This window comes from Giraffa tippelskirchi, chromosome 5, assembly GCF_054371585.1.
Source record: "Giraffa tippelskirchi isolate mGirTip1 chromosome 5, T2T-mGirTip1v1.2.pri, whole genome shotgun sequence".
NCBI classification, from domain to species: Eukaryota; Metazoa; Chordata; class Mammalia; order Artiodactyla; family Giraffidae; genus Giraffa; species Giraffa tippelskirchi.
In genome coordinates this window covers 167,673,722-167,700,183 of record NC_137279.1, presented here as the reverse complement: position 1 = coordinate 167,700,183, position 26,462 = coordinate 167,673,722, and the positions used below count along the sequence as shown (strand labels likewise).

Here is a 26,462-nt window from a genome sequence, read left to right as displayed (position 1 = left end):
TCTGTGCGATGGTGGAAGTGGCAGAGGGACAGGAGGCATAAGGTTTAAGATATTACAGAGCTGACAATTTGCTGAAAGATTGGATGCAGGATATGAGAGAAAAAGAGACACCAGACTAAGATGGGAGGACGGAGGAAAGGACAGATTATGGGGAAAATCAAGGGTTGAGCTTCGGATGTGCTCATTTTGAGATGCCTCTAGACAAGCGCGTGGGAGAATCTGGAGTGCAGGTGAGAGGTTTCCACTGGAAACAAAATTTGGCAGTATCATTGTACAGAAAGTGTACAATACCATCGTACTGATGGAATCACCAGGCAAGTAAATGTAGCTACAGCAGACTCTGCCTGGATCTCTCTAACTCTTGATCCTGTGGGTGAGAACCACACAGCAGGAACAAAACTGCAGGTACTTTTGTGATCCTTAGTTCATCACATATCTCAAAGGATTAAAAGAACCTGGAGAATGGAGAAGATGGAGGGAGTACTAATGGCCCTTATTCATTGATGCCTTGTCACGCCTGGATACCCAGGTGGCTGAGTGGCAAAGAATCTGCCTGTCAGTACAGGATAATGCAGGAGACATGGTGTGATCCCTGGATCAGGAAGATCCCCTGGAATAGGAAATGGCAACCCACTCCAGTATTCTTGCTGGAAAACTCCATAGACAGAGGAACCTGGCGGGAGGGCTACAGTCCATGGGGTGAAAAAGAGTCAGACAGGGCACAGTGACTTTTTTGCCTTGTCACGTTGCTATCCCTTCCCTCCCTAAGTCTGGGCATGGCTACATGACTCGTCTTGGCTGATAGGATGTTAGTGGACTCAGCAAAAGTAGAGACTTACAAAAACACTGGCATGTTTCTGTTTCCCTCTCTTGTTCCTCTACCTTCCTCATAAGAACATGCCCAGACTAGCTCTCTCTTGGAACCCCATCACCACTGTGAAATAAATCCAGGCTGGCCTGTGGGAAAATGAGGGAACATGAGGAGCACAGCTAGATCTAAGCCAAGATCATCCTACAGCAGCTCTTCCCCAGTGGAGCAGCCAGCTGCCTGCAGACACAAGAGCGAGCTCAGCTGAGCCCAGTCCAGGTCAGCGGGAACTTCCATCTGACCTGTAGACATGTGGTTGTTGTTTTAAGGCACTAGGTCTTTGGATGGTTTGTCACACAGCAACAGCTAACTGATACAGAGGGCAAGTATTACTCGAGAGAAAGAGAAAGGGAGAGAGAAGGATTGTATGCTGGGCATCTACCCCCCTAGGGGATGAGAGGACTGCTTCTCCTTCACTTTAAGTCAAGAGAACTACTCAAAGACCTTGGCTGTGTCTTCTAGGATCTGCGGCGTGTAGGACCTGCTGCCTGACTCATGTCCAAAGGACCTGGGAAAGGACTGCACATCCACAAAGGATGTGTGTGTGTATGTGTATGTGTGTGTGTGTGTGTGTGTGTGTGTGTGTGTGTGTGTGTGTGTGTGTGTGTTCCACAGGTCAATGTGAACTTTGCAGAAGGGACTCTGCCTAAGAGGATCACTGGAGTGAGTGGTGGTGAGGTGTCCCCAGACACCAGAGGTCAGGGCTGAGGAGGGCATCCTGAGCAGCTAAATGGTGCAGGGAGTGTCTGAGTCAAGGGGATAACAGGTGAGAGATATCAGTGATAGGAGGGGCACTGAGGAGCCCACAAAGGCTCCCCTGAAGAAATACAGTCAGGGAGCACCTACCCCAGCTCACTCCACTTCCAGTGAAGGAAGTCTTTAGTAGCCATCCCTATCCCTCTCTGCTGTGCAGCCCCAGAGCTAGCACCAGGGAAGTAGATGGAGCAAGAAAGAGGGAAAAGCCTGCTATGACCTTCTTCCTCACTCCAATTTCCACATCTGAATCAGCAAAAGGCTAGGACAGGATCCGTTTTAAATGGAATGAGTTTGGAGTTTTACTTTTAGATTGAACTGGATTTCTTATGAGGTTTTTTTTTTTTTTTTTGATTATGCAGTGTGTCATGTGGGATCTTATTTCCCCAACCAGGAATGGAAACTCTGCCCCCTGCATTGGCAGTGGGGAGTCTTAACCACTGGACCTCCAGGCAAGTCCTGGACTGAATTTCTTATATCTGAAACTAGCACGAAAATGGGAGGGACCTTAAGAAGTCCACAGAGCAAGTTTAATGGGACACCCTGTTGAGCCCAATAAACTGTTTCCAATGCGGTGCTTCCCCAGGCTCGGTCCCAGCCCTGCTGTCCACACCCACACTGTCCTGGGAGACTCCTTTGCCATCAGGGTCTTCCTAAGGCCTCTATCTGCTGTTCTCCCAACCTCCATCTCTGGCTCAGATTCCCCACAGGAGTCAGATCCAGCAGCCAACCACCAGGTGACACCTCCCCCAGGAGATCCACACCTGCTCCCCACTGTCCTCTGGACTGGTGACCACGCTGCTGCCCACTAAGGTGCCCAGGCCAGACACCTTCATGCCCTTGAAATCAGCAGTCCCACCTCCTCCACTTCTCCCCACATCTCGCTGTCTCCTGCTGATTTTACCTCCTGCTCAGCCTTCAGTCTTCCTTCTTCCCCCCAGGCCCGTGGCTACCACCCTGGCCCTGTCCCTTCCTCTGTCTTCCTCTCTGGGCATGCACCCCCAATCCTATCTACCAGCACTCTAGCAGACAGAGTAAGTCTTCTGAATTGGACCATGTCACTCCTATGTCTAAAACCCATTTCCTATGGCCTTTAGGATAAAATGCAATTTTTGGCCTGGTTCCCAATGATTTTCATGGTCTGGCCCCAACCGACTTCTCCAGCAATGACTGTCCACTCCCCCTTTTACACTTCAGGACACAGAATGGCCCATGACTTCTCTCTACAACACTACGCCCAGCTCAGGACTTTGGTGCAGCTGTTGCCTTCCTGAGGAATGTCCTTACTGCATCCCCTTTGCCCGTCTGCTCATCGCATCCTGATGGGTGTGGACAGTTCAGTGTGAGCCCACTGGAAGCATGGGGTGGAGGGGGAAGAGAGTGGCCTCTGTGGCTGACCCTTTGTGACCACGAGTGATCAAGAGAAGACCCTGAGCACCCGTCCCCACCCCCTCTCCTGTTCCTTGGGTGACAGGCAGGGCTGGGCCTGTGGAGTCAGCAGCCCCACCCGGGTGTGGCATTCCCAAGTAGGGTGCTGGCCGTGGGGGTTACCGAATGAGGTCCAGCAGGGGGTCGGCCGAGCTCATGATGGGCTTCCCACTCTGCTCAGTCGTCTCCTTCTGGGCTGCGCCACCTGGATGGATGATGGAGACCATGATGATGCCCACGATGACCGCCACGAAGGTGGTCCACAGGTAGTAAGCCACGGTGAGGATGCCCAGGCGGCTGGAGGTCTTGGCATCCAGGGAGGCGAGGCCGGACATCAAGCTGGGAGAGCGGTTGGGGTCAGCGTCTGTGGGTGGGCAGGCCAAGCACTCAGGTGCACCCACTCTCACCCCCTCCTTGCTCTGCCCGGCACCCTCGCAGAGCTCCTGGGAATGAGCAGGCATGGGGATCCTCCCACCCCTAATCCTCTGGCTCCATCGAGCCTTCCTCTGCTCTTGTCCCCTTGCCCAGTGTCACCAGCCAAGCCCATTCACACTTCTAGGCTTTTCCACATGCTCTTTCTTTTGTTTTCTGCCCTCTTAGCAGCTCCGTTCAGTTGCCCAACTCCTCCCCAGCAGATGAGACCAAGCTCAGTGCCACCTCTTGAGTGAAATCTTTTTGGACTACCTGCCCCTCCCCCAGAGTGTGGGGGGTCCCCACAACTCCTGGGCTCCTCTTTCATGACCCTGGTTGTCACTGTCTGTCTCTCTCTTCAGACTGAGGACATGTGAGCAGAGGGGTGGGTCTGACTTCTCTGTGGGTCCTTCATGCCCAGCATGAGCTTTCGGTGCTGCCCCCAGGCAGGTGGTTAGTGCAGGCTTTTGAATGAACCATGACTGAGACTGAATGAAGGCGTGAGTTAGAGCTGCGGGCTGGGAGTTGGTGACCTGGCTCTGTGATCCAGGCAAGCAAACCACTCCTCCATCTTTGGACGTCAGGAGCTGCATCTATAAAATGGAGCATGGATAGATTTTCCCTGAGAGGTGCCACCCTGTGGCCGGCTTGGGTTAGTGCCCTGGCCCAGACTCCAAGTGGGAGGTTGTGAGAAGGGTCTTGTGGGTCTCTTTCCTCTTGGCTCCTCCCCACCTCTGCCTGCCACCCACCAGAGCAAGTCAACCCTGGAGCTAGTCGTCTCATGGCTGTTGGGGCGGGTGAGGGGGGTGGGGTGAGGTTGGGGGTGTGGGTGAGGAGGTTGAGGGTGTGGGGGGAGCAGGTGAGGTCAGTTAAGGAGATGCTTGCACTTTGCTTTGCTGCCAAAAGGATTTTTCCCCAAAGCCCTTTCATTCTTTCAGATAAAGGAAGTATTTGTCTGGTTTTAATCATGTAAACAGGAGCAGATTATCCCTTCCCATCCACCTCCTCTTATCATTAGACTGCAGCAGGCATCATCTAGCATCAGAACTGAGCACAGAAAGCCTCTCCCCCACCCCAGGCTGTAACCACTGCCTGTGAGCACCCTGCTCTTCGCTGTAGCAAAGGCCCACTCCTCTTTTAAGACACAGTTTAAAAGTCTCCTCCTCCAGGAAGCCTTCCCTGACCATCAGACAGGAGTAAGACCCCTTTGCTGGGATCCCACTATCCCTGTGCTGTCCCAGTCCCACCTCACTAAGCTGTTGACTATTTACTGAAAGTGCCTCCAGGGCTGAGCCTGGGTCTGATTCAATGCTGGGCCCATGGAGCCAGAACCCACACTCCAGAACTGCTAGAGTGTAGTTGGCTGAGTGAAGGAGTGAATGAATGAATGAGTCAATATTTACAATCTCCATTCATGTCTGTCTGCCAAGATACCATATGTTAGTGGTGGGCTTAGGATGGGTCTTAAATGTAACTCCTGAAGGGCTGGTAACGAGATTGAATGGCCGGGAGAAATGAGGGGCTGCCCTGCAACATTATCCATGAGAGAGATTATCCCCAGAGGAGGGCCAGCACATCCAATGGGCCAAATGGGCCTCTGACCATAACAGACTCTCCCAGAGCCAAGTCCAACTGCTGCAGGCCATAGGGAAGCCCTGGCCCTGAGCCAGGACACTCGTGGCTGGCTGGACCAGAACTCCCCCAGCTCCAGGCCTGTTCTCTTTCACCCATGTAGTTATTTAGTCCTTTAGTGCATGTCCACTCTGTGCCATGCCCTCTACCCACAGAAAGAAATCAGAATCAGTCCCTCAGGCAGCTCCTGCTCTGTTAGGGGGGTAGGGAACAAGACAGACCTGGACACTTGAGACAGAAGTGGACTCAAGGACATGATGTTTGCATCAGTACCACAAGGGAGGGGGACAAGGACATGCTGTTTTCATTCGGAGGAGGGCGGGATCACTTCCAGCTAGGAGAAATAAGGAACGGTTACCTGGAGGAGGGGACGCTGGAAGATGAAGATTTGGAGATGGGGGCAGAGGTGCCAGGCAGTGGGAGACCAGAAGCCAACAGGGAGGCTGAGAGGCTGGAAAGTGTGGGGACACCGTGGTGCCTAATGTGGTCAGAGCTCAGGTCATATTTGAGGTTGGGTGACATGTGGGGCAGAAGGGATGGACTAAGCTTAGGTGTGGGAGTGGCCTCGAGTGCCAGCCCAAGGAGAACACAGAGGAGAGTCGGGCTTAACAACACTTCTAGTAGGATTTGCTGGATGTCTGAAAAGGGAAAACTAAACATTCCTTAGGTCTGAGAATATCAAAGTAAACAAAGTATATAGGGAGGGTCACTGAAGTAGTTATTTGCAAGAGCAAAAACATGGGACCAACTTAAATCACTGAGGCAGATTAAATTAAAAGTTACAACCTATCCATGCAATAGGGTTCTATGAAGCCTTTAGAATTGATGGTTTCATTGGAAATGTGTTTCCTATTTAATGTCAAGTGGGGAAAACAAAGTATGAGATAGTCTGCCTCTCTGCAGGGTGCCCTGGAGCTTCTGTGGTCCAGATAAACATAGATGTGATTGAGGGATTGTGCAGGAGAGGGGTGTAGGTGAAAATCAGATCCCAGAAAGAAGCAAGGGGCCCCTCAGTAGGTCACCCCGAGGAAGAAGAAGTCTCACACGGGGTTAGCGCCCTCTCAGGAACAGATCAGATGTGGTAAGAAAGGAAGTGCCAGTTCTAGATATAGCCAAAGGGGACCCCTGACATGGGGGCTCTGGAGAGGAGAGGGCTAATGGATAAAATGGAAAGAATTCCTTCACCCGGGACCCAAGCGGTTCTGCTCTGGAGACGCGCTCCCAGCCGCCAGCATGGAAAAGCTTTGCCTACTGGCTGAAGAGAAGTGGGAGCAGCTCTGGTGAACAGCTGACAATATGACAGAGCAGACCCTCACCTCCTCTCCCCAGGCTGACACTATGACAGAGCAGACCTTTGTCTCCCTTCCCCAGGTTGACAGTATATCAGAGAAGACCTTCGTCTCCCCTCCCCAGGCTGGTGCCAGCAGTACTGGGGTGACCACAAGTGATGGCAGAGGCCGGGGAGAACAGGAGCTGAGTGCAGGAGGCCTGGATTTCACCCGAGACAGCTGCCACACCTGGAACTCAGTCACAGGAAAGGAAGTTCAAGGTCCCGCCATTCAGCTGGAGGGGGCTCCTTGAGGTGTAGACTTTGGGGCCAAGCCATTAAAGTGGCCTTTCAGGCTGGGGTGGGGTGGTCTGCATGGAGTGTTAGGTCACATGGTCATGCACAGGGAAAAAACGAGAAAATTTACCAGTAGCTGTCTTTGGGTGGTGGAATTATGAGAAATTTCTGTTCTGTTTTTATTGTTTTTCCACAATCTCTATTATTTCTAGAATGAGCATATGATGAAAAACACAACCTCAAGTACCAGCAGCCACAGAGACCATAATTTGTCTGAACTTAACTGTCCCCAAACACCTGAACATCTACCTCATTGGATCCTTAATCTCCTGTGTCAGTGTTGCCTGATGGGATGATAACGTGAACCACCCTGTAATGTTAAATTTTTTAGTAGTCACAGTAAAAATAAAAAAGTCAAAAGAAACAGGTGATGTTCATTTTTGGTGGAATTGACTTTAATATTTTAATCCAGTATATCCAAAATATTATCATTTCAATGTGTAATCAATAGAAAAAGCTTAGCAAAACTACTTCTGGTTTTAAATTTTTTATTTAAGTCAATTAAAAACAAGAAGTTCAGTTTTTCTGTTGCTCTTAGCCACATTTCAAAGGTTCAGCAGTCACTTATGACTAAGGACAGCCTTATTGGGCTGCACAGTTTAAGTTACAGATAAGAAAAATAAGGGGGTGGAGATGACTAACCAAACTGCCCAGCTGGTCAGTTGTAGAGTTAAAATTGGGACAGGCATTTGGGGTTCAACCCTGTGGGGTTTCCCTTCTCCCACAGTGACTCCCAATGGTACAAATCTGGTTTAACTCCTATGGAAGTAAAAGGTCTTCCAGATTTGGCTAATCATAATTTTAGTGTGATTCAGTCCATGTAATACCTCTTTAGTTCAGCTCTCAGAGTTCATGACCCGCCCTGTGGCCATTGCCCTCAGATTTGTGGTAGTGAGCTCCCCATCTTTGGAGGTATCCAAGTGGAGGCTGGGTGGCCACCTGTTGGAATGCTAGTTCAAGGCTTCCAGACTTAGTGGGAGATTCCATGAGGTTGACTTCAAGTGTTCCTTCTGGCTCTGTGATTTATAGTGAGAGAAGACTAGGTAAACTTGCCTTCCCAACTCCCAGAATGGGGGTGCTCCTGGGAACCCCCCACATCCTCAAGGGTCCTGGGAAGAGCTTCAGGAAGCCCAAAAGTCTGGGACTCCCTCCTAAGCCATCTGGCCACCCCCCCCCCACCCCCCCGGGCCCGGGATTGTGTTTCAAGAGATTGATGTGATTAGGGAGCTGACTGGCCCCTGGGCCCAGCCTGTTGCAATCTGGTAATCTGGTAATTGCTCCACTTGCAGGGGTAGGGGAAGGGAGGTGCTGTTGCTAGGCTCCTCCAGGAGGGAGAAAAGGGCTGCTACTGACCCTCACCTGTTCTCATGCACATCCCTGAGGTGAGTATTGTGACCATATATAACCAGAAGAGGTACCCACTGCTCCCTGCACATTTCGCTGTGGAGGGCGTACAGGCTGCTCAGACTTCCGGGGGCTCTGCCCTGTTAGAAGTCCGTGGTGGCTCCCTTTGGCCCTCAGGAACTGTTCACGCTCCTTCAAGGCCTTAGAGTCATTCTCCTCACTGGTACCTCTCCAGCCACCCCGTTCTCACTGCTGTTCCTTGACCCACCTTTGCGCTGGTTGTTCCTTTAGCCTGGTCCCCTAGGCCACCCCACGCACGTCTCTCCAACCCAACCAGTTTCCACTTGCCGTTTCCAAGTTCAGCTCAGACCTCACTCCCTCTGGAAAGCCTTCCCCGATTATGGCCATCTCATTCACTTCCCCAGGGCACCCTGTACTTCCCAGTTTGTTCCAGGGCACTCTGCTGGCACACTCACTTCTGAATCCCCAGGGACCACCCAGCTCTGGCACTGGGCAGGCTGGCAAGAACACGTGCTGAGTGAAGCAGTGATCAGTGAGGGAACGCTGTTACTTTGCCCCTGCCCTCCCTGCTTCTTTTCCGGTCCTCTCCGGCTGCCACCCATTTTTCCAGTCCCCACTCAGGTACCTCCTCCTTCTGAGGGCCTCCTGAGCCCACTAGACCAGGCCAGGCAACTCCTGGTTGCCTGCACACAGCCCTCACTATGTGGGAGGCTCGGGCAAGTTCCTGAGCCTCTGTGCGCCTCACTTCCCACTGGATGATAAAATAGGGATGTGCTCAGTCACTCCGTCATGTCTGACTCTGTGACCCCATGGACTATAGCCCACCAGGCTCTTCTGTCCATGAAATTTTCCAGGCAACAATACTGAAGTGGGCTGCTATTTCCTTTTCCAAAATGGGGATAGTGATAGTTTACTGTGAGGGTTAGTCTAGGTTTAGAATAGTGCCTGGAACATAGCAAGTAGTCAACACATTCCAATTACTAGCATACCTCTGTGCTGTCATCGAATGTTCCATGGCCACCTGCCTGAGCAGACTGTGAGCTCCTCTAGGGAAGGGCAGAATCTGGCTCAGTTCTAGGTCCTGAGAGCTCAGGGCCTGGCCTGGCCTGGCCTGGCTGCAGGTTTGCTGGTGTGTGTGTGTGTATGTGTGTGTGTGTTAAGCCAGGGTGAAATTCTAGACTAGATTGTGAAAGGGGGTGACTTCTGAACTCTGATGACCATGAGTACCCACTGTGGACTCTGGAGAACAAGTCACCAGGACCAGCCTCAGTTCCCTTGCCAGGTTTAGCAAAGGGCCCCTGGCACTGTGTGTCCGTGTGACATTGAGGTAGTTGGCACAGGGTCTCCTGAGAACTGTGAGAATGATTATCACAGACAGAGCCCTCTTCTGAGTGCCGAGAACCTGGGAGGGTCTCTGGAGCTGTACTTTGGAGCTCTCCCTTCAGCCCTCTCCTTCCCAGTTGTTTTTATCAATGGCTTGGCCAAGGGCGCTGACAGCATGTGGATCAGATTTGCAGAGGATGGGAAGCTGGGAGGAACGGCCAATGTGCTGGATGAGGGAGTTGGAACCAAGCAGAACTCAGGCCAGTTTAGACTGACATGATGAAGACGAACATGATGAAGCAGAGCCATACTTGGCTTCAACATCCCAGAGAGCACAAACACTGGGGTGGAGGAAGGCTGAGCCCCAGCAGCAGCATGCGGAAGGGGGATTTGGTGGATTTGTTTGCTGCCAGCTTGGTGAGTCCCTGGAGAATGAGGCTGCCGAAGGGCCGCCTGTGTAGCTAGAAGCCTGGAGGGCTTGCTAAAGAGGCTACAGACCTGCTCTTGACATTGAGACCCACTGGAAAAGGGACAAAGGAGGGAGGTGTGTGTCCTAGAGAGGGCAGCTGGGGTAGGTGGTGGGGGACAGTGATGCCAGCCTGGAGGGCAGCAGCTGTGGAGCACGGAAGAGCAGACCCGGGAAACACTGGGATCCATGCGCAAAGCCATGGGGAAATAGACCTCAGCTCAACACCAGGAATAACTTTCTAGAAACATCTCTCCTGCCCTGGAAGGGACCTCCTTGAGAAGTAGTGAGCTCCCAATCACTGGAGGTGTGCAAGCAACTTGCTCACGTCACACAGTGCGTAAGTAGATTTGAACCTTGGTCTCCCAGCATGATAACATCCACAATCACAACATCCTGCACTGGGAAGTTAAAGACAGGAAGGAGCCAAGACCTTGGGCTCCGGCCTCAGCTGAGCTAGTCAGGGAGGCTCTACTAAGCTGGCCCCTGCGTACAGCTGCAAGCAGTTCACCCAACAGGAGAGGGATGGAGGCATCCAGGGGTCCGTGGGAGTCCCGTCAGCCCTTCCAAGTACTCAAGTCTTTTTCCTTCCCCAGAGCAGACCATAGGCCCGGCAGCGGACAGCAAGTGCCACGTTAGCCTCGAATTACACTTCCCAGCTGTCCCAGCCACACCCCCATCCTCAAACCAAACTTCTTCTGAGACCTAAGGCAGGATGCCTAGGCTCCCACTTGGCTGAGGTCTAGGTCTTCTGGCTCCAGCACCCCCTTCCCAAGGGTGGCAATTACTCTACCATCTTTGTTTGCATACCTCAGAGGACAGAGAACTCACTACCTACACTGTGGGCTAGTTATACTTATTAGTATAACATCTGCCTCCAGGGAAGAGAATTTCCTCACTGAGTCCAGCCCTGCCCCTGGAGCCACACAGACCAAAACCTCTTTGGTTCCACTGTAGATTCCATGGGACCAGGGTGGGTGGGAAGGTGGGGACAAAGTTCAGGGCTCAGAGTGTGGGAGGCAGGGTGAGAGAGAGAGGAGTAGGAGTGGCAAGGAGACAGGCATGGGTCTGGGGGGATGCTGCTGTGTCCCCAACTGCCTTCTGCAGATCCCCCTTCCCAGGCCCCTGGTCACGAGAAGGGGATGGATTGGGAACTTGCAAATAACAAGCTTGAACTCGGTCAAAAGCAAAAGCTTGGAGGAGCCGCAGTTGCAGCCCTCAAGAGCTCATGTCTGACCATATGTCAATCTCAACCACTTTGCACTGGGAAGGCTGTGTTCCCAAGAGCTGTAAGGGTCCATCCAGTTTCCAGGCCCCTGCCCCTTTATTTTCCACGAAGCAAAGAATGTCAGGTAGAGGGAGCCAGTGTTCCCACAGGTGACCATGACTCGGCTCTATGGTCACAGGTAGTCACCTCCACCATTAGGAACAGCTTTCCTGGGACACCCATCATAACTGGTTATGACCAGTGCCCCCGGGCCATGGTTAGGAGGCCCTCTCCAGAGGGAGAGAAAGAACTCACCCAGAGGATATGGGAAACACAGGTCCCCTACTTCCCCTCCCTCTACCAGTGGGGCGGCTAGTGTCTAGTCCAGGTGGGCCCACCTGCCCCAGAATCTCGAACTTGACTCTCCCCATACTGTGGTTGTCCACAGAGGAGAGTAGCAGGAGCTTTTTCAAGACCTCACCCACCTCCCCAGACTCACATGGGTCCCCAGAATGCCCCATGTTGAACACTTGCTCTGCGTGTGGTGGGCTCCTAAAAAGGAAGGAGGAGGGTTTGTGGTCCTCAGGTGAGTGGAGAGACCTGCAGGCTGGACATCACAAAGCCCTGGGTCGTGGTTGGGTTGAGAGAGGCCAGAGCAGAGGTCTAGCCCAGCCTGGGAATCAGGCTAGGGTTCCCATAGAAGGTGGCTGCTGAAAAGATCCTTGAAGGATGAGTAGGAATTCTCTAACTGGAAGGGGGAAAGAGCCTGGGAGTCTGCGATGGGTGATAAAATCTGGAAGTTTTTCGGAGTCACCAAGCTGATGGTCTGACCCCACCCGCGGCCCACAGCTGGGCTTTGTTTCCCCTACTGATGAGTAAGGTGATCAGCTGACTGGGCAAGAGGGCCAAAGAGTGATCCCAGGGCTCCCATCAGAGAGGTCGGCAGAGCTCTGCTAAGAACAGTTGCCCCATGGCTTGTGGGGTAGAGTTCAGAAGTGCAGGCTGCCCATTCCTCCTTCCTCCCTCCCACTGACTGTCTACCCTGGGATGCCCTGGGCAACTGCCCCCTGCAGACTGGCTCTCAAGCCAGACTTCAATGGCGGCTTGGCCCAGAACCATCTCCAGTAAGTTAGAACGTGGGTGTTTGGGAGTTGTCTGCCAAACTAGAGTTCCTCAGGAAGGGGGAGAAGGGAGGGTGGGGTTTCTTTGGCCAAACATAACTTCCTCATTCTGAGAAAAATCAGTCTAAAAGTCTGACAATAGAAAAGCAATACATATACGTGTGCACATATACACTCACAAAATACACGTGTAAAGACCTACAGCACACATTCACATACTAACCCACACACCCGTGGATTTCTCTGCTATGATGTGGAGCTAACAAAACATTCTGCCATGTTCAGCATCAGTGAGTCACAAACACATGGATTCAGTTTTCCTTGAATGATGCCTGGTTTAAGACGTTGAAGAATGAGGTGAGAGAGAGTTTGGCAAAAAGCAACTGGAGATTTGGAGGCCCTAGCTGGATCCAGATGCTGATTTGACCCACCACTGGTTCCTTGCATCACTCTTGTCTGGGGATGTGTGAAAACAAGGCTTAGATGGCCTCCCAACATTAGAAGGCAATAGCACCCCACTCCAGTACTCTTGCCTGGAAAATCCCATGGATGGAGGAGCCTGGTAGGCTGCGGTCCGTGGGGTCGCTGAGTTGGACACAACTGAGCTACTTCACTTTCATGCATTGGAGAAGGAAATGGCAACCCACTCCAGTGTTCTTGCCTGGAGAATCCCAGGGACGGGGGAGCCTGGTGGGCTGCCGTCTATGGGGTCGCACAGAGTCGGACACGACTGAAGCGACTTAGCAGCAACATTAGAAGCAAAGTCTAACCTCACTGGGGCCAAAATGGTCTCCCTCCCTATAGCACCTGCTAGGAACTTCTTTGTAAGTTTGCAGAAGGCATTGTGTCTATTTTATGGTCGAGGTGAAGAATGTGGTAAAATAACAGGTGTTCGGGTAAATCTGAGGGCTTCCTTCATGGCTCAGACAGTGAAGAATCTGCCTGCAATGCAGGGGACCCAGGTTTGATCCCTGGATTGGGAAGATACCCTGAAGGAGGGCATGGCAACCCACTCCAGTATTCTTGCCTGGAGAATCCCCATGGACAGAAGAGGCTGAGGGGCTACAGTCCATGGGGTCACAAAGAGTCCAACATGAGGGAGTGACTAAGCACAGCACAGCAGTGAGGTATCTTCCAAGAACATAAAGGAACAGAAAGTTGCCAGTATTCTTTGGGTTAAACAGTAAATGTAAAGCAAAAAGTGATCAGGGTAGCAACAAGTGATATTACAGGGAGAAAATGGGAAAGGAAGGCTCCAAAGGCTTGACTTTTCTAATGAAAGAAGGTGTAATTAGCATGGAATCAGTTGGCAGTGGAGCACAGAGAAGACAGTAGAGAGTGGTAAGGTCCTTAGCACCGTCCAAGTACAATGCCATGGCAGGTCCTAACCATCAGACTACTAGTTCCTATGCCAATGTAACATGAGGCAGAGCTTTCTAAATTTTGTCTGAGGCTTCTGTGTTCCTTGCAGTTGAGTTTGTTTTTAGAAGAATTTTTCAAGTGGCAATTGTAATGCAAGAAGGCACACATTGTGCAGGGGAAGGTAGAGACTTGCGGTTTGATGGAAGTGCCTCTCCTTGAGACTTTAAGATCTGCCGAGTTATGGAAAGGGGCACTAACTTGCACGAGAGGCTCAGGGGCCTTCCGAGAAAAAAGAGACTAAGACCCCAACCCTGCGGTCTTGCAATTTGAAGTTAGAATCAGGGTTTACTAGGGTGCCCATGACCAAGGTCTGTCAGCACTAAAGGCCTCCAGGGCTAACTCACCATGGGGAAGAATGGATTCAGGGCTCAATCTCAGTGAACTAATCTCAGAGAATGACTGAAGTTGTTTTGAAGAACCACGATTGAGCTCTCTGGTATGACCTAGGAGCCAGAACTGAGCATCCCTGTAGCTTCAGCAGGTACATGTACCTTGCAAAGGGCCATGTTCAGGCTTGAACCAGTCCATGAAGGACCTGTGCTCAACAGTAACACTATGTGGAAGGAACCAGAGCAAGAGGGCTAGTGGCAAGATCAGATGTTTCAGTTCTCTCTTTACCTATTAATACTTATAAGCTGAACTTGGCCAATGGGTGCAGGCCTCAAGGGGAAGAAAATGGGCTTCCTGCTTGTGCACATTCATTCCTCAAGTCAGTACATAGAGCAAAAACCACTCATAATTAAATTTTCCCTTGAAGATCCCTTAAATTGTTCATAAAGTTCAGGAGGTATATACTTTCATTCAAAACAGTTTTCCTCCCAGTTTTGGGTTGCTGTTTCTTTTGGTGATCACCAGCTGAAGCAGACAGCATTTACTTGGAGGCCATGATGTGAAAAAGAAACCAAACAACCCTCTCTTCATGGCCTAGAATCACAACAGCAATGTGGGGAGAGGCTTACTCTGCAAGACACGTGAGAACTGAGTCTGGCTTAGAGTGAAGCGGACCCAGCTCTCCCATGGTACAGGCATCCAAGACATAGCTCTTTGAATGCGGGAAGCCATTTGTCTCCTTTAAATGATTTTCTCTCTTTCTCATACCACATATAGTTGAATTCACTAAATTTAAATGCATGTAGGACGGAACTCCACCACCTGTGCCCTGAAAACTAAAAATGGCAAACCCAGACTCATACTGGTTACACCCTTAAATAATCATCCTGCCAGAAAACAGATTTAACCAGTGAGGTCCCCCAAGTGATGAGCCTATAGGGAGAAATGCTCTGGCCAGAGGCTGTGTGCATTTGTCCTCCTTGGCAATTGTATTTATCTCTGTGGATGAACAAATTGACATCTGGTTTATTTGGTTGCTTCTTGCCGGTATCAGAGAACAGGCATGACCAGTTCAGGGGCTCAGATGAGGTTGAGTTTCTGAATCAGTAAGCCAAGGACCACACCCTGGGCCTAGTGAATTCACTACTAAAAATGACAAGAACAAACATATTCAGGAAAAAGAACAGGGGCAGAATTAGGTATGTGGATTGACAGAATTTTTTGTTGTTATCCACAGTGTTTGTAATTTGCTTATGTAACTTTTTAAAGTGCAAACCATTTCAAAAAGATAATTCCGAATCATTGTCCAAGGGTTAATTCAAATGTTGGTCATAAAACTTGCCTGAATTCTGTCTCAACTTCCTGCCACTGCTCTTTGTTCATCTAACAAGCGTTTCTTAGGCACATACAATGTACCAGACCCTGTGATGTCCCTGAGAAAGAGATGGATTCATATTCTTCAGGATCCTTTTTATAGTAAGGAGGTTGTCCGTGTTCAGAAGAAATTACTTGATGAGCCACTAGGACCAGGAGCTGGGCAGCACCTCCACCCAACCCCACTCCAGGAACAGGGCATGAGTGGAGATGACTTTTAAAGACAAGGAGGGTAGGATTTCTGGCTGGTCTTGGACAAGGGGTAGAGAGAAGGAAGATATAGAGACAGAAAACAGGTGGACACACCCTAAGGTGATCCTTAGTGATCCATGCCCTTGTGAACATAGAGGGGGACTTAATTAAGAGGAGAAGATGGCATTTGTGGGAGGGGAGCAGCCTGAGCAGAGGTGGTATGTGGCATGCTTAGAGACTAACAAGGGGACCAGCCTGATGCCAGGGGCTTGGTGTAGGGAAGGGAGGCAGATTCTCCAGGAAGAGGGGAATGGGTGCCAGGCTTTGGGACCCCGACTTGCAGGTTACTGGAATTGAAGCAAATGTGCCTTGATGTGTATCCTCGCACTGCCCTGGAGCAGTTTACACGGCAAGAAACCTCTGTCTCCTGGGGGTACAGCTTGGAGGCCCGGGAACTGAAGAGCAACAGCCCTCAAGCCAGGCTCTTTAGCTATCCAGCCAGAAGTTCTGATCCCAAGTCATCAGGGTTTCTTTTCAAACCATTGGAGCACTTGTGGAACTTTTTAAACAAACCTATTTGGGCCCTTCGGCAGTTCTGGTTCAGCAAGCTGGGAATGAGGCCTGACAGTTGAATTTTCAAAGTAGCTTTGGTGATTTTGCTCTGTCCTGAGTGACAAGCCCCAAACTAGAGTGGCTGCTCCTTGAGGATAGAAATGTCTGGCCCGGGGCTGGCCAAGAGCAAGAGCTCAGGGAACCGTGGGTGAGGGATGGACAGGTGGGTTACAGACCAGCTGAAGCTAAAGGAAGACAGGCTCAGGGATGGAGCAGTTAGGGGCTCAGAAATGTGTCATTTTATCCCAAGAAGGTTTAATTCTCCCTTAATAGGAAAGTTTTAAAGCACTTTCATTTTTCAGTGACATGGTTGCTCTGCACTAGCCCAAACTATATAATATAAACACATGAAACATATAAACACGCACTGGCTTTTCTCAAGTTAATACCACATTCCACTTTCAGCCAAGAGAAAGCACTTGAGTCTGGTGGTGTGAGACCAGGCCTTTGAGAGCCAGGACTCAGAGAGCTGGATGGGCCTAAAATCACTGGGTAGCCTGGGTAAACTGAGGCCCAGGTAAACTTGCCTGCCCCAAGATCACATGGTGATTTGTGGCAGAAGGTAGCCTAGGACCCAGGCCTTTGACTCTGACTTCGGGATTTTTTTTGTAAGTTAAATAACTTGCCCAAAATCACACAGCTAGGAAATGGCAGAGCCAGGATGTGAACCCAGGCAGGTCTGCCTGACTCCAGGGTCCATGCAAGGGCCACTTCATTTGAAGTGTTTCTGTTATGAGTAAGAGGCAACACTCTGGCAGTGAGTAAGGTCAACAACAAAGGGTGATGAAGATGCCCCATAATGTTGCTATACAACTGGAGAAAAGGAAACAAAAAAACCAGAGGCCTGTGTTCCTCTGGCAGCATGTTTATTTGGCTGTTGTGTAATTTTCTATTTCCTCATCGGTCTCCCTCACAGCCTGTGAGCTCCTAGTGAACAGAACCTCATTCATCTCTGCATCTACAGCACTCAGTACAGGGCCACATGCCAGAAAGCACAATTGTTGAACTCATCAATCCACTCAGCAAGTATTAATAAGCACTTATAGCGCACCAGGCATTTGGCAATTCCTGGGTGGAACCTCAACAGAATATTGCCTCTGCCCTCACAGAAAGTATAGTCCAGTGGAAGATAAACAAGTTAACAATGAAATACATATAGAATAATAACACACAGTAAGTGCTAAGCAAGAAAAGGAAGGGGGCATGATGGGGGAGAGTGAAGGTGGTAGTGAAGGGGTATGGATGGGGAGGGCCTTTCTAAGGAAAGGCATGGAAGTTGAGATCTAAAGGAAGAGGAAGGGGAAGACATGGAAAGTGCTGGGGAAGCAGGCTCCAGGCAGAAGGAAGGCCCTGAGATGTGTGGAGACCCTGAGATGAGGAGGGTTTGGTTTGCTTACAAAACTAAGAGGCCAGGATGCTGGAGTGAGTGAGGCACGAGATGAGGTGGAGCACAGGCTGGGAGGATCCTGAAGGGCCTCCTAGTTAGGTTAAGGATGTGAGGTTTATACTAAATGCCACGGGGGCCATTGAAGGGTTTTAGGTGAATGAATGGCATGGCCGGATGGGCTTTCCATGAGACCATTCTGGACACCAGGTGGAGAACAGATGGGAGGGGAACAAAAACCCAAGCCTGGAGACCAGTGACGTCAGAGTGGAGTCTGCACCTGTGGTGGGATGACGATGGGTTCTAATTGTGGGGAAGAATCCCCTGGAGTCACTGATGGATGAGCTGGGGTGGGGAAGAGAATAAACACAGAGGCTTGAATAACTGGGTAGGTGGAGCTGCCACTTACTGACAAGCAGAAAACAGGAAAAGGAATGGGTTTACAGGGTACAATCTCATGTTGATTACACTAAATTGAAATCCTCTTGAAATATCAAGAGGCAATGTCCCAGGTGGCTCAGTGGTAAAGAATCCGCCTGTCAATACAGGAAGTGCAGGAGACATGGGTTTGATCCCTGGGTCAAGAAGATTCCCTGGAGTGGGAAATGGCAACCCGCTCCAGTATTCTTGCCTGGGAAATTCCATGGACAGAGGAACCTGGTGGGCTACAGTCCATGGGGTCTCAAAGAGTCGGACATGACTGAGCGCACACACACACACACACACAGTGTCAGGTAGGTAGTTTGAGTAATTCTCAGAAGCGAGGTCAGGAAGGGAGATCTATAAGCTGGGTTTATGGGTGGTATGTTAAAGCCATGAGGACAGATGAGAAAAGGCCTGAGAAATCGCAACATTCAGAGGTTGATTAGAGGGGGATGAAACTGGGATGAAGGGACAGAGAGCAGACAAAGCTAGAGAGTGTAATGTCATAGGGAGGAGTGTTTTAAGAGGGAAAGAGTGACCAACCATTGTATCAAGGGTGTGAAATGCTGTGGACAGGTCACGCGGAGCAAGAACTCAAAAGTATCCTTTGGATGTAGCTATAGGGAGGCTACTGGTGACCTTGACAGATTCCCTGACTCAGCAAATGACTCAAAAGATGTATGAAGAGGAGGCAACCACTGAAGAGGGTTGAGGAGTCAGGGAAGGCTTCTGGAGGGAAGTGGCCTTTTAGCAGAGCCTTGAATGTTGAGTCCTGAGAGACCCAAATGCTGCCTGCCTGCAGCTGAACTGAGTTTGGCAAGGCCTCCTACCGGCAGCAGAAAGCACCATTAGCTGGCCTCTTAGATAATGGGGGACCATTATCTCTGCCACCCTGAGGGGCAGGGGAGAGGAGCTGGCTCCCTCCTCAGCAATAGGGAGGCTGAGAAGGCTAATGACCCTGCCCAGGGGGACAGAGCCCCCTACATCCAGGAGCCACCTGAATCCAGGATACAGAGGCTTGTCTACTTCCCTCCCTGCACACAAGTCCTAGAAGGTGAGGGTACTAAACCCATGGTCTCAGAGCAAAGGGCTCTTGGACACCATCTGGAGACACCAACTCATTATACATCTGAAAATTCCGAGACCTAGAGAGGATCAGGGCCTTGGTCAAACTCAACCAGCACATCTGTGGTAGAGACCAGGTGACCTCCAAGGATTTGCCCTGGCCCTCACCCTAGTGGGTAAAGGCTGAATGCTTTAGCCTGGCATTCAAGGTCTTTCGTGATCAAGAACCCATCCTCCAGCTTCATCTCCCACCTGTCTGCCCTCAAAGCCTGTACTCAGTCCTTGAAAGCTTAGCAAATAGATAGCCTCCAACGGTCCTCACAGCAACCTTTTGGAGTAGGTGTTTTTATTCTTATTTTACAGATGAGGAAACTGAGGCTCAGAGGAGTCTGGCAACCTGTCCAAGTTTCCGCAGCCAGTAAGCACACAGCTGAGCCAGGATATCACCTTGTGATCGCCTCCAAGGTCACCTTTTCCCCACCCTCACATCCACCACCTGAAGCCTCTTCCTGGGAATAGGGCTTGAACTCCCTGACCCTGAGCTACATTGGAGTCAGGTCAATTTCTAGGACTCCAAATCACTTGCTCAAGTCAATCAAGTGTCCACTGAAAGGGACTGAAACAACGGGTGCCACTGAATGAGCCAGACTCCAGCAGCCCGTGCCATAGCCTACTCCCCATAAGGACCCTACAACCATGCCATCCAGAGCCTGCAGTCCAGACACCCACCACAGGAGCAGGGCCCACAGAATCTGTACAGAAGTCTCTCCCAGAAACCCCACCCTAGCCCTCCCAGCCGAACACCCACCCCTCACCTGGAGACTACCAGTGGGAGGATCAGCATCTTCAACATCCTCATCAAGAGCTCTCCCGGAAACTGGAAGTAACTAATTTCCTGAAAACACAGCAAGAGCTGGGGTTAGAGCAGACGATATGGACTTCACAGTTATTTTACAATCTTCAGAGTACCATTTCACCCATATTCTCCTGTCTAACACATGGACAGCAGAGTCCATGGAGAAAACACTGGCTCTGGAGCCAAACAGACTTGGGTTCTAATCTTGACCCCCTGTAAGTAGCTGTGTGGCCATAAGCAAGTTACTCAACCTCTATGAGTTATTCTCATCTGTAACTTGAGGGTCATAATCATTTCATAGGGCCACTGGCAGGCTTAAATGAGAGGATGCACGCAGAGCACTTGGCAGAGAGCCTGGATGAGAATAAATGGTTAGTAATCACATTAAATCACCTCTCTCCCGCAACTCTGTACATTCATCCTCCTAGCCTTGCTACAAATCTGTCTGAAATGATGATATGTGGCAAGAGGGCAAGGTTGCACACTGTTCACACATTCATTCAGCCCATATTGTGCCAGGCTTCATACTGGGCACTTAAGAGTGAATGAGGCACAGTTTCTGCACCAGAGAAGTTGTCGGTCTACTTTATGAGAACACTGACTAATAAACAGACCACAGCATTCTTGAGTCAGTTTCCCTTCTGTACTGGGTCCCCTCACCCCACATTTTCATAAATGCTTACCAGCCCTTTGAAGGAGGGCTCACATTTAAAATGCTGAAAGAGAGAGAATCAGATTGGTTGGTGAGACACCACTCTCTGTATTAAAGAGCCCTTCCTGGGCACAGTTCTTACAACCAGCTTCCTCATAACCTGCTGGTTTGCCCCTATCTGGGGGCCCTTGGATTAGAGCACCAGGTCCTTGCCCAATCTGCTGTCTCCAGAGTAAATGGTCACATAACTGGAACCTGATAACTGAAGAGGAAGGTGCCCCGAGGGCCATTTAAGTTTGAATTTCAGATAAACAACAAATATTTGTTCTTTACTTATACTAAAAATTATTTGTAGGTGGTTTTCTGCTTTTGTTTGTTTGTTTTGTCCCAGCCATACAGCTTGTGGGATCTTATTTCCCCAACCAGGAATCAAACCTGTGCTTCCAGCAGTGGAAACGCAGAGTCTTAACCACTGGACCACCAGGGAATTCCCTTATTCATTGTTTATCTGAAATTTGAATTTAACTGGATGTGTTCTTTCTAAATTTAATTTAATTTAATTCAATTTTGTTATTTCTGGCAATGCTAGCTTGAGTCCACTTTCCCCAGAGGATAAGCTTGTGGGTGAGGCCAGTACAAGACTTTCAAACAAACACCATATGAGTTAAATTTTTGTACTTATAAGTATTTTTTGGTAAACCCAAAGCCAAACATAGCTTTGGTTACTGGTCTGATACTTTGAAAAGCCCCAAATTATAGAATGTTGGTGCTGAGAATGGGTTTTAAAGATCTAGTCCAGCCGCTGACTCATTTTATAGATGAGGAAGCTGAGCCAGGAGAGGGAGGTGATTTGCCCACAGAGTGAGTTAGCAACAGCGCAGGACAGAAATAGGGCCTCCCAGTCCCCTTCCACTACCATTTCCAACACACCCGAAAATCTACTTTTAAATATATACCCATTATGACTTTGTCTTTTGAATTGATTTTAATCCATGTATATTGTTGTTCAGTCACTCAGTCATGTCTGAATCTTTGCAACACCATGGACTGCAGCATGCTAGGCTTCTCTGTCCTTCACCACCTCCCTGAGCTTGCTCAAACTCGAATCCATTGAGTCAGTGATGCCATTCAACCATCTCATCTTCTGTTGCCCCCTTTTCCTCCTCCTTCAATCTTTCCCAGCATCAGGGTTTTTCTAATGAGTCAATTCTTCACATCAGGTGGCCAAAGTATTGGAGCTTCAGCTTCAGCATCAGTCCTTCCAATGAATATTCAGGACTGATTACTTTTAGAATTGACTGGTTTGATCTCCTTGCAGCCCAAGGAACTCTAGAGAACTCTCCAACACCACAGTTTGAAAGCATCAATTATTTGGTGCTCAGCCTTCTTTATGGTCCAACTCTCACATCCATACATGACTGCTTGAAAACCCATAGCTTTGACTAGATGGACCTTTGTTGGCAAACTAATGCCTCTGCTTTTTAACATGCTGTCTAGGCTGGTCATAGCTTTTCTTCCAAGGTGCGTCTTTTAATTTCATGGCTGCAGTCACCATCTGCAGTGATTTTGGAGCCCAGGAAAATAAAGTCTGTCAGTTTCCATTGTTTCCCCATCTATTTGCAATGAAGTAATGGGACCAGGTGCCATGATCTTTGTTTTTTGAATGTTGAGTTTTAAGGCAGTTTTTTCACTCTCCTCTTTCACCTTCATCAAGGGGCCCTTTAGTTCCTCTTCACTTTCTGCCATTAGGGAGGTGTCATCTGCATATCTGAGGTTATTGATATTTCTCCCTGCAATCTGGATTCCAGCTTGTGCTTCATCCAGCCCAGCATTTCACACAATGTACTCTGCATGTAAGTTAAATGAGCAGGGTAACAATATACAGCCTTGATGTACTCCTTTCCCAATTTTGAGCCAGTCCATTGTTCCATGTCCAGCTCTGTTGCTTCTTGACCTGCATATAGGTTTCTCAGGAGGCAGGTAAAGTAGTTTGGTATTCCCATCTCTTATATATTCTTTACTTTAGATAGCACTATAATGAGACGTAAGATACTCAGGGTGGGTCCCCGGGTCGGGAAGATCCTCTGGAGGAGGGCATGGCTACTCATTCCAGTACTCTTACCTGGAGAATCCCCATGGACAGAGGAGCCTAGCGGTCTACAGTCAATGGGGCCACAAAAGAGTGAGACACAACTGAAGGAACATGCCACATGATGATAAAAAACAGCTGTTCCTCATCCATCCTTATCCTCAACCCCAACCTCCCAGGAGTGACTATCCTCAACTCCTCTAGCCGCTTCTCCTTTAGTATTGCTATTTGTAAATAATATGGTTTTAATGCTATCTCCAGGTATACCTTTTTGACGTCTATTAACTTCCCTGCCATGACAGATGAGGAGGGCTTAGTTCTTATTCCCTTTTTCCTCCTATCATTTCGCCATTATATCATTTTTTGGTTAAACTAGTTACCAAGATTTAAAATATTTTGATCACAGCATATTGCTCACTGTTGAACCACCCGTGGCCCCTGTTTGTACAACCTTCATTTACTTCCTGAAATTAATAACTGACTAATTTTTCATTTACCTTGTTTTCTGTGAACCATTCATTAGTTTCTTCCAAATGCTTTAACATCTCTTTTAAAATGCCTAACAATGGTATTTCCTATATACTCAAACATGTGAGTCCCTTTTTAGGCTCCGGGGACCTCAGTCCAAAAGCTCTCCATCCTCTTTTTCCAGGCTGCATAGACTGCTGCCTAGGCCAGTGGTTGTCACAGGTCTCTTCTTTGCTGGGACTTTGTCCTGTCTAGGATCCCTTCTTTCCTGGATCCCTTGTCTTCTTGGCTTATCTGCTTGTTTTGTTGGAGTGTCTCCTTTGGTAGATTCCTCAGTAAGGGCAAATGGGAGAGAAACTTCTGAGTCTTACATAGTTGTTTAGTCACTAAGTCATGACCCCATGGACTGTAGCCTGCCAGGCTCCTCTGTCCATGGAGCTTCCCAGGCAAGAATAGGAGTGGGTTGCCTTTTCCTTCTCTAGGGTATTTTCCTGACCCAGGGATCAAACCTGCGTTTCATGTCTCCTGCATTGGCAGGTGGGTTCTTTACCACTAGCGCCACCTGGGAAGCCCCTTACATAGTAAAAATGCCTTAATTGTATCTTTACCTCTGATAATAGATTGGCTTTATATAAGATTCTTGGCTTAAAAGAATTTCCCCGCCAAATTTCAAAGGCATTTCCTCTTTGTCTTCTGGATTCCAGTATCACTTAAGATGTTTGAAGATATTCTTACTTCCTATTCTTTACACCATAGGTGTGTGTGTGCTAAGTTGCTTCAGTCATGTCTGACTCTGTGTGACCCTATGAACTGTAGCCCGCCAGGCTTCTCTGTCCATGGGATTCTCCAGGCGAGAATACTGGAGTGGGTTGCCATGCCCTCCTCCTTGAGATCTTCCCAACCCAGGGATCGAATTTATGTCTCTTATGTCTACTGCATTGGCAGGCGAGTTCTTTACTACTAACTCCACCTAAGAAGCCCATTCTTTACATTAGATCTGTTTTATTCTCTCAGAACCATTTTAGGATTGTTTATTTATCTCTAGCTTTTTGGTAATTTTCATGGTAATAGACCACGGTATGAGCTTCTCTTCTTTTTTAAAAAATTCATAGCACTGTGCTTATACTTTTCACTTCTGAGAAATAGTCTTGTTTTCTTTTTGAAATTTTTCTCTCCACTTTTTTCTGTTAGCTCTCTTTAAAACTCTTATTAGTAAGTTGAATGTTGGACATTCTCATTTTCTTATATTTTCTTTTTCAATTTTCATCTCTTTTTGTTTTACTTTCTGGGAGATTTCTGCAGCTTTATCTCGGCTATTGACATTTTTATCTTGGCTCATCTACTTTTAATTTCCAAAATCTCCTTCTTATTATTGAATTATTCCTTCTCTTTGCATGTTGTTCTGTTTTATAGTCACTATATCTTCTCTCATATACCTGAAGAACTTAAGATTAGAAAATGTTCTTCTACTCCCGGCATTGCCCATGCTTCATTAGAGACCCTCTGTGCTATTTGTTTGGTCTCGCTATCTTCCACATTAGCAGGTTTGAATTCACCTTCTGCTTATGTGTAAGTGTGAAGCACTAAACTTCTGTATGGATGAGTGGAACTTGTCAACTGAAGGCTCCTCAAGGAAGACTGATGGGTGAGGATCTGGTGTTTTCACTGTGGGGAGGATTCTCCTTCACAGCAGAATTTGGAGGTCTTTCCTCTGAGGCTTCAGTGAGAAGTCCCTTTCTACTTCTGGCTGGGTGGAGGTGTGGCTGTGCCTAAGCCCAGCTGACAGCAATTGTAGATGGACCCCACACTCAAGATGCAGATGTTTGTTCACTAATTCTCTTGAAGCTTTGGCCGCATCACCTCCCCTCTCCCAACACTTATAGGTGGGCCTAACGTCCCTTAGTCAAGCTTCTCTGGTTCCTTGTAACAAGCAGGGGATGGAGATAGTAGATAAGGAATCCCTTGATTACATGAACTGGAAGGGGACATAGGGGTCTAACTGCTGCAGTTACAAAATTCTAGCCAGTATCGCTGATTTCAGCAGCATGCCTGACCCTTGCCTCCTGCAGCACCCTGTACTTTCAAGTCCCGAGCCCTTCTGGAGTTTTCCGAGACAAGCTCAAGTGATATCTGCTTCTACAGACACAGGAGTTCAGCTTTCTGTGCTCTACTAAATGAGAACATTCAGCTCCATCCACTTCTCATCTAATGTATTATATATAATTCCTCAACTTCTTTTTTCAATGTCTCCTTTTGTATCGTCTTTGTTCTTGGGAGCTTATATCTTTAAACAATCCCATTGCTACAGTTTTAGTGGTATACCAGAAAGGAAAGAAAAATGGGTACAATTGCAAATTCACCATGGTTTAACTGGAACTCTCAAAAAGATCTATGATTTTAAACAAGATACCCATTTCCAAAGATAAATCTTGTGATTTTGTAAGTTCTTTTCACAAATAGGACATTCTACCCTTTTGCATATTGTTTATGATTTTTGCCTTGTTGCATAAGCTTACAAAATAAGAAGGGTTTGGTTTCTGAGTCACTTGCAGAGATCAAACAAACAACTCCTGGATTTCAAAGTAAGATGCTGAGAAAGCCAATTCCTGTCAAATAATTGTTCTAAGACTTCACATCCTTCCTTCAGTTTATCTGGCAGGTTAATCCAGACCGGAACACATTTGCATTTCCAAACAGATGGGGAAGGCAGCTTTGGCAAAGGAGGCCCCAGATGAGTCTGGCTTTTAATAATAGGCATTCCAACTTGTTTTCACAAATTAATCTTCCTACAAGAAATATATTTTAGTTGCTGAAGAAAATTAAAGTGGCTTGCAGATGGTGCCATTGCCAGTTTAATTCAGCAATTAGTTGAGTGTTCTCTCTGTGACACTTAGCTAGGCTCGCATTTTGGATCAAGAAAGCCCATGTGATAGTCAACAAGTCAAAGTTTGATGGGAGAAATAGACTCTTAACAAATGATTCTGAAGCAAGACCGCCAGTGGCTGAGCTCCAGTGGAGGGATGGGCCTGGGGTGAGTGTGGGAGGAGAGTGTAATTTCAGATGTGGGCCGGTCTGGAAGAATTTCTATCAGATTCAGGATATATGAGGTGGTTCTTGGTAGGACTTGGACCTAGGTAAGGAACATAGGTAAGGGAGGGAGGAGTTAAGTAACGCTCACTAAGCACCCACTGCATCTGGTCACTGATGACTCCCTGTTTACCCCTCCCAGCAATTCTAGCAGACATATAGTCCCACCCCTCCATTTTATAGATAAGGAAACTGAGCCTCAGAAAGGAACTAGGATTTTGCCTATGGCCACACAGCCGTTACTAGTAGAGTCCAAGTTCAGAGTTCCTCTGCCTCCAGAGTCCACGCTTCTCCCTAAATAACTGATAGC

The 26,462-nt window shown here is 48.6% G+C and overlaps 1 protein-coding gene and 1 long non-coding RNA gene across 4 annotated transcripts in view; one reads left to right on the top strand and one right to left on the bottom strand.

Moving 5' to 3' along the window:
* The window catches only part of SLC1A7 (solute carrier family 1 member 7), a 100,007-nt gene that overhangs the window by 22,380 nt on the left and 51,165 nt on the right, over positions 1–26,462 (bottom strand). For 2 of the 3 annotated variants that reach the window (XM_081485266.1, XM_081485265.1), the window contains exons 2-3: positions 19,816–19,895; positions 3,173–3,388 (exon numbers count right to left, since the gene is read on the bottom strand). In XM_081485266.1, coding sequence (XP_081341392.1) covers positions 3,173–3,388; positions 19,816–19,895 — 296 coding nt within the window. Of the gene's footprint in view, positions 1–3,172; positions 3,414–19,815; positions 19,896–26,462 lie in introns of all 3 variants that reach the window. The other variant, XM_081485267.1, reaches the window with a different exon arrangement.
* Positions 9,075–20,477, top strand: LOC145504457 (uncharacterized). Its single transcript, XR_014052215.1, has 2 exons — positions 9,075–9,202; positions 19,364–20,477. It is a non-coding gene; the product is annotated as an uncharacterized LOC145504457 (long non-coding RNA).